General features: G+C 41.9%; 1 protein-coding gene across 4 annotated transcripts in view; it reads right to left on the bottom strand.

Annotated features, from left to right (window-relative positions):
* The window catches only part of Edaradd (EDAR associated via death domain), a 52,544-nt gene that overhangs the window by 23,995 nt on the left and 15,441 nt on the right, over positions 1-13,108 (bottom strand). For all 4 annotated transcript variants that reach the window (XM_013156264.3, XM_003473507.4, XM_023566579.2 and 1 more), the window contains exon 4: positions 9,354-9,412. In XM_013156264.3, the coding sequence (XP_013011718.1) occupies positions 9,354-9,412 (59 nt within the window). The remainder of the gene's footprint in view (positions 1-9,353; positions 9,413-13,108) is intronic.

The following is a 13,108-nucleotide window of genomic DNA, read 5'->3' as shown; positions in this document are numbered from 1 at the left end:
TTACTCAAAACTATACTTTAAAAAAATTTAAAAAGGTGTGAAAAATCTCTTTCTCTCAATCTCCCGTCCCATCTCTCAGTCCAGTTCCAGGTAACAGTCTGTGCACCCCTGCCCTGAGTTCTTAGTCACAGCCATACCTACCACCCGCACAGAGATGCTGTAAAGTCCCAAACCACACTGGTCTGTTACCATCCAGCAGGTCGGTTCTCCTCTCAGCTCAGAAAGAATTACAAGGCAGAGAGTCAAGAGAGGACTGAGTAAAAATATTTATAATAAAGCAAGAGCAAAAAGCAGCATTTATTGCAAAGCAAAAACAAGTAACTCCCAGGCAAAAGAATTTGGGAGAGGACCCAAAAAGGGTTGTCCAAGGGGCTCATTTGTCTAGGGGTCTTTATACCCAAAAATGACCACTTCTTAGCCAAGTTGAGATAAACATACGGGGTTATAATCAGGAAAGTCTGACACAGATATGGGTCTACAGAAGTTCAGGATATGTAGCAGGCATACACTTGTAAACACCATTAATTGTAGCTAAACAGAAGGAAGACATTTTTAAGAAGGGTAGGAATTATCTTATTTCTGGGCATAAAAATATCACAAATTTAAATGAGGCCTGTTTGCTGAGTCCCCATGTGCCTAGAGGTCATCGAGTTCTCAGAGTGAGATTACTAGATCAGCAAGCAATAGGTGTTACCAAAATTTTTTCCGAACTGTTGTGTCAGTTTACCATCACCCAGCAGTGTGAGGGCAATGGTGCCTGACACCCAGAACAAATGAAGTCTAGGTGAAAACTTATTTAACCTACCTGTAAAATCCAAAGGCATTACGGTCAACACAATACTGAAGGGTGAGAAGCCATTAAGTTAAACAATTAAAACTTATCAAATATAGGATTGTTCCATTTTCATCTGGGCATGGTGGCACACTCCTATAATCCCAGCACTCAGGAGGCTGAGGCAGAAGGATTGTTGCAAGTTTGAGACCAGCCTGGGCCACAAAGTGAGCTCAATGCCAACCTGAACTGCACAACGAGACCTTGTCTCAAAAAGACAAAAAAAATCATTCCATTTTCATTACTAACTTTGTGTGTGGGGTACTGGTGATTGTACCCAAAGTATTCACACTGAACTACATCCACAGCCCTATTTTAATTGTTTTGTATTTATGAGATAGGGTCTCACTAATTTGCTAAATTGCCCAGGCAGGGCTCAAATTTATGGTTCTCTTGCCTCAGCTTCCCAGAGTGCTGGGATTATAGGGATGTACCACTATGCCTGGCAATTTAATAATTAATTAAAAAAAACTTAAAGATATGCTGTACTTAGGGAAACAACTTTGTTATTCTAAGTGCTAATTTCAGCTTATTTTTACTCTTCAGCTTGTCCATGTATTATCATAAATATTTTATCTTGACCGTCTCCAAAAATGGAAATAAATCAAAGCCAATGGCATTAACAGGTTACATCAAATCAGAATACTATGCTCATGCCAGCAGCTGCAGCAGGCACACAGGTAGAAAGGTCACTGCACAATCACAGGCTGCGATAAATTCAGCGTAGAAAAAGAAAATGCACACTCTGAGGGAGTTAAGTACTAAAGTTAGATCACTTTCTCCTTTGGGCAGAACTGTCTAGGGCTATCAAAAGATGGGAAGAGGGCTGGGGATCTAGCTCAGTGGCATAAGCACCTGCCTGCCAAGTGCAAGGTTGTGAGTTCGATCCCTGGTACCAAAAAAAAAAAAAAAAGTATATATACAACAGAAACAAAAACCAAGAAAGTGCAGGTTGGTAGACTACAGCTGGAAGGCTGAAATGAATCCCTCTCCTCAGAGTGAAAAATACCAAGTATACATCCTAAGGAAAGCTTATAGTTTTATCAACTAACACTGGTTCCTCGTCCTACAAACTTCTTATTGGGGTGAAGGAATTACCAAATAAGCCACTACTATCTGATTTTCCCCTTAGAGAGAAACTGAAGGACCCACCAGTATGAAACAGACCTTGTCAGGGCTTGAAAGGATTGCTGCCGATCCAGAGGGGCAGGCAGGGACCTGCAGGGCTGCTTCGCACCAGATACCACCTTGGCAAGTGCCGTGTGGCTGTGCCCTGTTATTATCAGGCACGTAATGGCTTCAGCTCTGCAGACAGGCTGGTGGGCTGCGGCTCTGCCAAGGCAGTGAGCTGTTGGATGGGATTCTGCCGAATGCCTCTCAATCCAGTGCAAAGAAAAGAGCACCCTATCCATTTGCCAGTTTGGTTCCTAGAGCATTTACTTGGGCTGTTCTGACAGGGGTGAAGCCTCAAATCTCCCTAGATTTCTGCAGGTGGTAACTACTCACGAATACTGGGCCTTGGTAGTGGACGGAGCTCAGGGTGCAGCTCTGCCATCCTCAACCATTGTAAGCCCCCTCCTCTGTCACGGAGGGGCTTATCAGTAAGAGCCCCTAGGTCTCCCTTGGCTCTGTTCTTTTCTGTTGCTGTAACAGAGTATCACAGACTGAATAATTAAAAAGGAAGTTGGCTCCAGTTCTAGAGTGTGGGAGCTGAAATGGTGGGGTGGGGCCACATCTTATGAGGACAATGTGCCATGTGTAACAGAACACGTGGAAAAGAAAGCAAAAGAGACAAGAGAGGAGAGACAGAGTGGAGAATGGAGTGAGGGAGGGAGGGAAGAAGAGAGAAAATGCGAACATATGAAGGGCAGCCACTCTTAGCCAGGTGTGGTGTCACCTACATGTAATCTCAGCACTCTGGGAGGCTGAGGCAGGAGGAGTGCTGGGGATTAGCTCAGTGCCAAGGCTTTGGGTTCAATCCGTAGTACCATAAAACAAAACCAAAACCCAACCACTTTTGCCCCCCTGCCTCACTCCAGCAAGGAGGCATTAGCCAGTTCAGGAGAGTAGAGCTTCGAGCACCTGGATGCTCTTAAAGGTGCCACCATGTCTCAGTTCAGCCACATTGAGGACTGCTGAGTTAGCCAACTGGGCACTGGGGCCCCAGATACACGTTCCAAATGGTCAGCACAAGCAAGGCTAAGTCACCCCTCGAATTCAGTAGTGGCTGGCACTGAGTTAAAGGGACAGCGGATAACACACAAGGCTCCAAGAGAGTGTTCACAGATGCCGGAAGAAGGCACAGGTGGAACGCAGGCAGAGCCACAAGGAGAGTCCCTTCTAAGACAGAGAACAGGTGCTCTCATAATGGTGTTCCTTTTTCTATTCTTACTTGGTATCAACTTGCCCCCTAAGAATGGGCCTTGCCCTCTTGTGGCTTACTTAATAGGAGTATGGCCTGACAGCGTGGCATAGGACTGGTCTGGATCAAAGTCCTCCAACAGGGAAGCACTGATGTAACATGGCAAAGACTGCAGTAGAATACACCAGAAGTGGATGTGAGAGCACATATTTTTCTTGATGTTTTAACAGTTCTGATTGGGCCCAAGCTGATGACAATTGCATACCTACATTCCACAGAGAGACAGATGCCAGTTACCACGCCAAAGGACCAGCTTAGAAGGGGCCCAAGATAGTAGACTACTCTTGACCTGAGCCCTACTCTCAGTTTGGGAGGCTGAGGCAGGAGGATCAAAAGTTTGATCCTAGTCTAGGACTTAGCTAGACTTGTCTCAAAATACAAAATAAAGAGGGGGGAATGTACCTCAGGGAGAAAGCCCTGGGTTCAATTCTCAGTATCTTTTTTAAAAAAAGGGAATTTTTTGAAGGGATTCATAGTAGAAGTTACATCTCAGAATTCTCTCTGCTCTATCCATGCCAAAGGACGGGTCTCAAAACCATCATTTGGGGGCTGCTGGCCAGAAGAGGCCAGCTCTCACTCCTCAGCTGGCTGACTGTTGACCAGCAAGGACTACCAAGTTCATCCCTCTGCTACTCACAGCTGCATATATGAGGGCTGTGAAGTCTACAGGGGCTAAGACATGCTGTCTAGCTATAGTAACCCAAATAATGTGGTACTGGCAAGGAGCATGCAAACAGATCAGTGGGACAGCAAAGAGTGTTATGGTTTGTGTCTGGAGGTCCTCCCAAAGCCTCACGCAGTCTTGGAGGCAGGCTTCTAGAATTTGTGATTGACTCATGGTCCAACGCTGGGATTATGGGTGTGAGTGCTACACCCACCCAGAGGGTGTGGCCTACACACAGTACAAGGGGACAGAAAGAGTCTTGTCTTGAGCTCCTCCCTTTTTGCTCCTTTGGCTCTTGTTACGTCTGCTGTTTTCTCCCACCATGAACTGTTGCCCTCTGCCATGTGCTACTCTGCTTGGAGCCAGCAGATTACAGTGTGAAACTTCCACAAAATCTGAGCTAAGTTAACCTTCCCCTCCTTTATTTTGGATGTCAGGTATTTTGTCTCAACAATGAGAGAAAAGTAACCAACACACAAACAAGAGTGCTGGACTTGCATCATCATGTGTGCATGCAAGTGTATGTGCATGCAAGTGTGTATGCACGCGCACACACACACACAACCTAAAGGTAAAACGCAAAACTACAAAACTATTAGAACCTAATATGATAGGAAATCTAGCTGATCTCAGTACGTTGATGACTTTTTGGGTGCAAAAGTAAACAACCTATGAAAGAAAAACTGATAAACTAGACCCCATTAAAAGTAAATATTCTTGGGTTACAAAAGTTACAAGAGTGAGGAGAAAAGCCAGAGTTTAGGAGGAAATATCTGCAAAAGACTTAATTGATAATGGACTGTCATAAAAAATGTCTAAATAACCTCTAAAACTCACCAATAAAAAAAAAAAAACCTCAATAATAAGAACACAACTAACCAATGAAAACGTGGGCAAAAGACCTGAACAGACATCTTATTACAGAAGATATACAGATGGCAAATATTAAAAGAGGATTCACATTACATGTTGTCATGGAAATGCAAGTTAAAAAAACAAGATACCACTATTTACACCAGCAGAATAGCAAAAATCCAGAGCACTGACAACACCAAATTCTGGAAAGTATGCGGAGCAACAGGAAAACTCATTCATTGCTTGTAGGAATTCCAATGGAGCAGCCACTTTGGAAACCATTAGCATTTTCTTACAAGACTAAACTTCTTGATTCAGCAATCATACTTCCCGGCATTTATTCAGAGTTGATTACTTATGTCCACATGAAATGCTGCACATGGATGTTTATAGTAGCTTTATTCATAACTTTGAGACAACCAAGATGTCCTTCCAGAGAGTAATGGATAAATTGGTACATTCACACAATGGAATATTAGGACTAAAAAAGCAACGAGCCATCAACCATGAAAAGACATAAATGAACCTTAATAGTGTAATACTGCCTGAAAAAAGCCAAGGGTAACAACTGCATTACATACTGGAAAAGGCAGAACTATAGGGACAGTAAGGCAGTCAGAGGTGCTCAGAGGGAAGAATAAATAGGCAAAGCATAAAAGATTTGTGAGTCAGTAAAAATATTCCATATGATACTATAATAGCAGAGACATGACATTAGACATTTGTTCAAAGCCACAAAGGGATGGTCCAAGTGTGAGCCTAATGAATACCCATGAACTTCCAGTGACGATGATGTGTCAGTGTAGAGTTACTGATGATGACAAAATACTCCATCGTGGTGGAGGGGACACTGACAGTGTGAGCAGCTACGTATGCAGGGGTGGGTGTTAAACATGAAATCTCTGTACCTTCCACTCAGTTTTTCTGTGTACCTGAAACTCCTCTAAAAAATAAAATGCATTTAAAAATTGTTTTAAAATAAAGGGGAACTGGTTATGCTTTACTAGCAGGGTGTGGAAAAATGACAGATCATCCATCAGGTAGATAAGGGGTCCTCAGTGTGTAGGAGGACGAGGAGCCTTGGGTTTCTGTTGAAGAGTGTGATCTGCTTTTTCCACTGCCTACATAAGCCACGGAAACATCACTTTAAAATGTTAATACCTTCCACCTACCACTACCTTAGAGTCCAGGCTACGGGACGCTGGTCCCAAATTACCTGCCAGCTTATTACCTAAGATCTCCCAGGACAGTTCTGTTCCAGTTCTCTCTGTCACCCTGTCCTCAGAGCCTCTGCTTCCATCATGTCTCCTACTGGAGGATTCACACCCTGAGTTTAGGGTCAAGTCCTAGACTCATTTCCATGTCACAGCTGAGCAGGCCATATTGCCTTTGACCATGACGGCCGCAAGGCCATGGCACAGTCTGATGATGTTGAGACCCCAGAGCAAATCCAGACCCCAGTACACAGTAAGTAACACAGCCAGGATAGAAAAATTACAATATAACATTATTTGCAAACAGGTCTTTTATAATTATGCATATGAAAATATACCACAGTGACCAAATAGTTGTAGGAATTTTATTTAGTGTGTTTAAATAAATTTAAATTTTAAAATAATTTCAGAGTTACAGAAAATTTAAGAAAACAATCTAGCGGTCCTATGGGTCTACCTCCAGTTTCCTTTATGATTAACTTCTTATATTAGTATGACTATTCTCTAGTAACTAAATGAGCCAAGAATTAACGTGATTTCTAAAACTTCAAAACCTTAGTTTTGACAAACGAAATAACATAGAGGAAATATCACTTTCCATAACCTCTAACTTCATCTTAGCATCCTAATATTTACTATTTTTCTTATTTTTAGCATTAGTTTAGACTCTTTTTGGCATAAATTCTTGGCTAAAAACTAGAACAAATTTGGCTTTACCTTCATTAGCCATATACCTGTGTATGTCATTCAAAATATTATTGTTTGAAAAGGGTTATAGAAAATATCTTTTAAATTTTTTATTTTTGTGACACAAGATTCAAAACCTGGCCTTGAATGTGCTTGTATAGTCCAGGCTGGTTTTGAACTTACAGTGATCCTCCTATCTCAGCCTCCCAAATGCTGGGATTACAGGTGTGTGCCACTGTGCCCACCTAAAAAATGTCTTTACTATAAAACACCTTGGAAATTATTTATATACTTGAGCCAGCTTACTTCCTAGAATCTGAATTTTTGTTTTTACTTCAACAATAAATTTTGCCTTGGCTTTTACACCCCTGTCTTCCCCTCCTTCCTTTTATACATCCAAAAATACACAAACCAAAGGCTGAGGGTACAGCACAGTGGTAGAATACTTGCTTCAAAGGTACAAAGCCCTGCATTCTATTCCAGCAAGAGAGGGAGACAGACAGATAGACAGAGATAGAGAGACAGAGCAGAGGCAGAGACAGACAGAAAGATGGATGGACAGACAAAGAAAAGCCGGGCATAGTGATGTAATTCCAGCATTCTGGGAGGCTGAGGCAGGAGGATCACAAACTTGAGCCCAGCCTATACAACTTGCAGCTTAGTGAGACCTTTTTTAAGTCTCAAAACTTAAAAAATAAAAAGGGATGGGGAATAACTCAGTGAGAAGGCCCAGGGTTCAATCTCTAGTACAGCAACAACAACAGCACCTCAGTCCAAGCCTCTCAGATTGTATACTCAACAAATACCAATTATAATCATTTGAAGGAACACGATAGCTCCAGTAGATGGGACACTGATTTTAAATGACTAAAAGCCAGGGGTTCTTGGTAAGATATTTCCTGAGACTCTAATTTCTGCCATTAGACATCCAAAGTGTTTATCCTCTGCAGGATTCAAGGAAAGGCAGCAGGAATTAAGTCTTAGTGAAAGTGGATTTTAGTTTTCAAATTACAAGAATCATTTCTAGCTTGCTTTGAATGTCTAAACTATAGAAAATGGAGGGTGAGATGTTTTTCCTTTTTCTCTTTTAAACGTTTCTTCTCTCATAAGTTTTCTTTGTTCTCAGTGCCAAGTTGGTTTCAAAGAATTTTTCTGAGTATCCAGCAGTTAGAACAAATCCTATAGATTATACAAAGAAATAACCACCTGAAGTAACTAGCTTACTGTCCTATTTTTCTTATAGATAGCATTCTGTTCTAAACTACAACTTTAAAAATCTCAAATAGGTCTTTCATGTCTCCTTTTTCTTTTTTAGTTGATAAACATATTTTCATCTTTTAGAACAGTTTGTAAGAATACAGCCAGAAGTGTAATATTAAAATCTGAAAATACTGAACAGTATTTATGAATACTTTGCCTTATTTAAAGTAGTTTTGGAATTTTCCTAAAAACAAATTAAAAACAAAAATGCAGGGTTGTTTTTGTTTTTGTTTTGGTACTAGGGATTGTACTGAGAGCCTCATGCTTGCCAGGTAATGCAGCATTTTTTATCTTTAGGGAAATCTGTATCATATTTAAAAACCTAATGAGCAAAACTTTGTTAATGAAATTAAAGATTACAAGAAAAAATTATACTCTTTGTTTAGTGAAACAGTTTAAATTCTGTCAATGCAGAAGTCAATCACTAGATTAGAATTTGAAGGAAAAAGCTGACTATCAGAGCTAAAGAAGAAGAATCTCATATTCACAGTTAATGATTAAAATCCCCCAAAAGAAAGTTAAAAGCATTCTAGGCAATGTTCAAGACAGCTGTGCTATACAATTAAATTGCTTATCAACTATTATGTAACTTTACTCAATCACAGAGGTGATTAAAGGACCCAAGAACACCAGTATTAAAAACGGACTGATGTTTTTAAAGAAAGATTGAACAAAAGTGTTAAAAATCAACGTGGCGTATGAACCGAGCAGGTATGAACCAGCCTGTCTGGAGGCAACACATGCTTTTTGAGACATTTAATGCTCTACTTAGCGTTCAGCAGATCTGAGCTATTGTGCAGCTTTACTAATCAGCTTTGAGTGAGTGCAAACAGCAGCAGACCGGACAGGACAAGAAGTAACTGAAGCTTGCGGTGACCCACAGAAGCCCGAAAAGGAGGTACATTGCAAGGTGAGCAGTGAAATCACATTTTTTCCCCACAATCTGAACTTTAATAAAGCTTTTAAAATCAGAACACAACAAATATGATTTCTGGAAAAAGACAGTAGGACAATAGTATGCTAAAGGTTGACTTTTGAAATGTTAAAAAGGTAAGTTTTATAAGCCATTATGAAGATGCTGCATTACACTATCTAGTACTCTTCTGTCTTTAAAAATATTTTTCCCACCTACAGTATGCCAACTGCATGTAAAAAGAAAGAACAATTTTCCTTCCTAACTCACTAATACTGATAAACACTTAATTCAAGGAACAGACTAAAGCTACCTGTTCTTAGAAATTAGAAAAGTTGTGCAGACATGCTATCTAACTGGAATACTTAATTATTTTCCAAGTTATTTCATGACCATAGTGTTATTCATTCTTTGTTTTTAAAACTCTGATTGAATCATTCTTTAAAAAATTTTTAATTTGATTATCATATACCTAAGTGGTAACAAATAGTTGAAATTATTCTTACCTGAAGTTGCTCATCAGAATTTGGTGGACAGTTCAAAGTAATTGTATCACACTCTTCAGCTAGGAGGGAAAAAGGTACAAAGCTTGATAAAAGAAAGCATATACTGTCATGTAAGATCTAAAATTAAGGCTCACAATCATGGTGCTGCCTTGATACCAGGTAAAACTGGGAGGCCCTGGAATTACCTAACTTCAAGTTCCTTTCCCAACTCTTCTTCCAAGATAATGTGTCCCCAAGCTACATAACGCCCTTATCAGAGGATTAGGCACAGTCCTGCTTATTTTGGAGTAGTTCCCTACCAACTCATGGAATTATTCAAAACACCAATCATATGTGCCCTCTAGAAGCACCAGGGGCACACCACTCCTTTGCTGCATTAGCCTGGTGAGTGCCCTGGCCATGTGCCCCACACTGTCCAAGCCATGGCTTGTGAGTGTGCACCTCAGCACTGGTGCAGGCAGGCCCTAGTGAGATCTATGGAAAGAATGGTGCTCACCATGCAGAGGGGATTCTGTCTGGCACCTGGCTTACATCATTCAGGCAAAGGCAAGGACCTGCTTGTCCTCTTGCTGTTGCTGTTGCCCCTACCCCAAGGGCACTGAGGCTCAGGGGTTGACAGAAAGCACAGAGATGGAATGATGGGTACCACCATGCTCTTGGCCAAAGCAAAGAACTCTGCTGACCCCGCTGCTCACCAGCACCCAAAGGGGGAATCCTGCCATCAGGGGCTTGATGGCTTCACCAGGCCACAGACTAGTATCCCTGGTGGGAGCATCTGATCAGGGGAGCTTGTATAAAATTCAGACTCCAGGTGCCTAAAATGCCAACAACGTTCAAATCCCTCAGTCTGCTTCACTTCTCTTTACCTTGTAAATGCACTACAAAATTTTTTTGGGCAATATGAGAAAAGAAAGCAGGAGGGCCAAATGCATTTGTGTGAATGCTTAGCTATGGGCAATTTTCTACCTCTGTGAACAGTGGCTCAAAAATCAGAATTATTTTTCCAAACACATTTTGTCTTTCCAGTGTGCAAAAGAGCCACATTCCTTTCAGAACTCTCATGCCAGCATCTTCTATGCGGAAGCAGGAAATATGTGGGGTAAGAAAACACCCTCCGTACAGGAGTCCGGAGTCCAGGGGCTGCAGACACTCAGCAAAAGCAGCAGCAGGAGGGCCAACAGGAGCACCCCGAGACTGCTGAGACCTGACAGTTGTGTGGGTGGACCTAGGTGGGAGTTCTGCATTTAGTCCTGATGAGAAAGCTGATAGAGTAACAAATCAGAAGCCAACTGCTGAAATTACACCAGATCTCCACAGGAGACTTATTGATAAGTCATATCTCCAAAATCGTTCTAGCTTGGCATGTGTTAAAGAATAGCTTTATGAAACCAGGTGTAGTGGCACATGCCTGCCTGTACTAAAGCGGTCTTGGTCTCAAAATACAAACTACAAAAAATAAAGGGGGTGGGGTGCGGGACAGGGATGTACCTTGGAGTAACGGGGTTCAATCACCAGGCAGTCAAAAAAGAAAAAAAATATCTTTTTGCTGTTCATGAATAAAGTAGGGATATACTAATAGTATAACAGAGATTTTATGAAACATGCTTAATTTGCTTAAGAAAATGAATTTGATTTTGTTTGATCTTATGGTATGGCCAGGTATTCTGAAGATACATGAGGTATTATGGTAGCCATTGTTGATTTTCTATCATCTTGTTTTGAAATCCTATATTGCTCTCGTTAAATAAAATAGCCCCCCCCCCAAATTCACTTGAATGTTGGAATCTTAGTTGGTATTTAATATAATTAGGGTACATTTACTTTTAGGTCTACAAACTAGTCTCTTCACTAATTCATGTGGATTTTCTTTCCCTGAAAACAATTTAATGATAAAATTCCCATAAACACCTAATGGTAGTATTGGCTCCATCTTTGAAGTTCAAGAGATACAGGAAATATTAAATTATTATATTATCAAATACAAATGGTTAGAGTAAGATTCTAAACTTCTAACCATGGTTCATTTACATATAAAATGATGTATTTCTGTGGTGATAAATAACATTTAATATTTAATACTGTTTGACATGAATATGGACAAAAGAAAAGTCTAAGTTTTCAGAGTCACTTTTCTTATAAATCTGTAGTAATTTTAATAAAGATTCTGTAAATTCAAATTCTAAGTGAAACTTGTGTAGGATCAGGTTGCTAAGCAGCAGTCTCCTTTCAAAACAGGAAATCTCATTCAGGTTGATAAAGAAATGATGTTGACTCAGACAATCTAGGCAGTCCTACCTCAACCTCTCTGCTTGGGAACTTTCAAAACTCCACCCTGATTGTCTGCAATTCTTCCACTAACTGTCCCTCCACCCTTTTGGTTCTCAAGTGTGCCAGGCACAGTTCTAGACCTCACTTTCTTGAATTCTCGCAGGCATCCTGGAAGAGGAATGCTAACCTGGTCCTTTCTACTCCAGAGAAGACAGAGACCTGGAGACCTGGAGTCATTTGCTGAGGCTGTTGAACAAGGGTTTGATTCTCCCTTCTACATCCTGGAAGCATCCCAGGCAGAAGTCTACATTCTGACTACCTTGATGTGGGCTAGAAAGCAGATTCCTAGGCCCTGTCCAAACCCACCAAAATCTACATTTAAACAGCTCCCCTGAGTGCAAACAGAAGCCTGAGAACCAGCCGGCGCTGGCAGCCTATCCATCCTTGCTGCCAGACCCGCACCTTCTGCTGTCTGCTGAGACTGAGCATCTTGTTTTGCACTGTGATTCCAAGACTCAGAGGTCCTTCGTGGAGAGGGCAAAGGGCAAGACAGACTGCCAGAAACCTCCCCTCGCACAACCAGGGTTTAAATCCAAATCTGGCCCCAGTGGCATTCCCTATACCCCTGTCACCCCCAGTAAAGAAAAGTAAGGATATTCCAATGGGGTCACTTCACAGGGCAAGGAGAAAAGGCTGGAGATACGGATGGTGAGGAGCAGAGAGCTTTGGCTGAATCCTGCATTAACCACAGGCTGGCCCAGGTGGGAAGCTCCCTACCATTCCCACCTCTCAGGGTCCACCAGGGAAACCCATAGGAGCAGGGACTGGGCAGACCAACCTTGCCTCAGTGAACAGGAAGCCAGGGATCCCACCTGCTCTAAAGACACTATGACTATGCCCACCCAACTTTCTGTGTCTTCAGGTTGTCAGCAGAGCTTCAGGGTGACAAACAGCAATTTGGCCCTCATAATGGCAGACAGCCTTGCAGCCCACCCCGAAGCAGGGATTATGAAAAGCCAGGGTCCAGCCACGTCTGTGGTCTGCACCATGCTTAAGCCTAAACTGTGAGTTGTAAAAGACAACTGTTTGGGCTGGAGATATAGCTCAGCAGCACAGTGCCTGCCTGGCAAGTGTAAGGTGCTGAGTTCGAATGCCAGTACCCCCGCCCCCAAAATGACAGCTGTTTTGGTTTGCTTTCCCTTACCCCTTTGTCCAGCCACAGGGTACTCTTTCCTGTGGTTCAGATGTAATCTACATCATGCCCTCCCCCTCTTGATATCAAAACTCAGAGCTAGCCAATGTCCACCATCCTCCTGGGCAAGAACTGATTCAGGGATGGGCACATGAACCTAAGCTGCCTCCACCACAGTCATTCAGAAAACGGATATAGATGTTGGGGCCACTTTTCTGCCATACTGAGCAGCACAGCCTGATGTTGGCACTAGTTGAGAGGGCACCTTTGCTCTGTGTGGAGAAATCCTGCCTGA

The sequence above is a fragment of the Cavia porcellus genome, unplaced genomic scaffold (genome assembly GCF_034190915.1).
Source record: "Cavia porcellus strain 051 isolate PalLab524CR breed Dunkin Hartley unplaced genomic scaffold, mCavPor4.1 scaffold_13, whole genome shotgun sequence".
In the NCBI taxonomy this organism is placed as follows: domain Eukaryota; kingdom Metazoa; phylum Chordata; class Mammalia; order Rodentia; family Caviidae; genus Cavia; species Cavia porcellus.
This window is presented reverse-complemented; position numbering and strand designations above follow the sequence as displayed.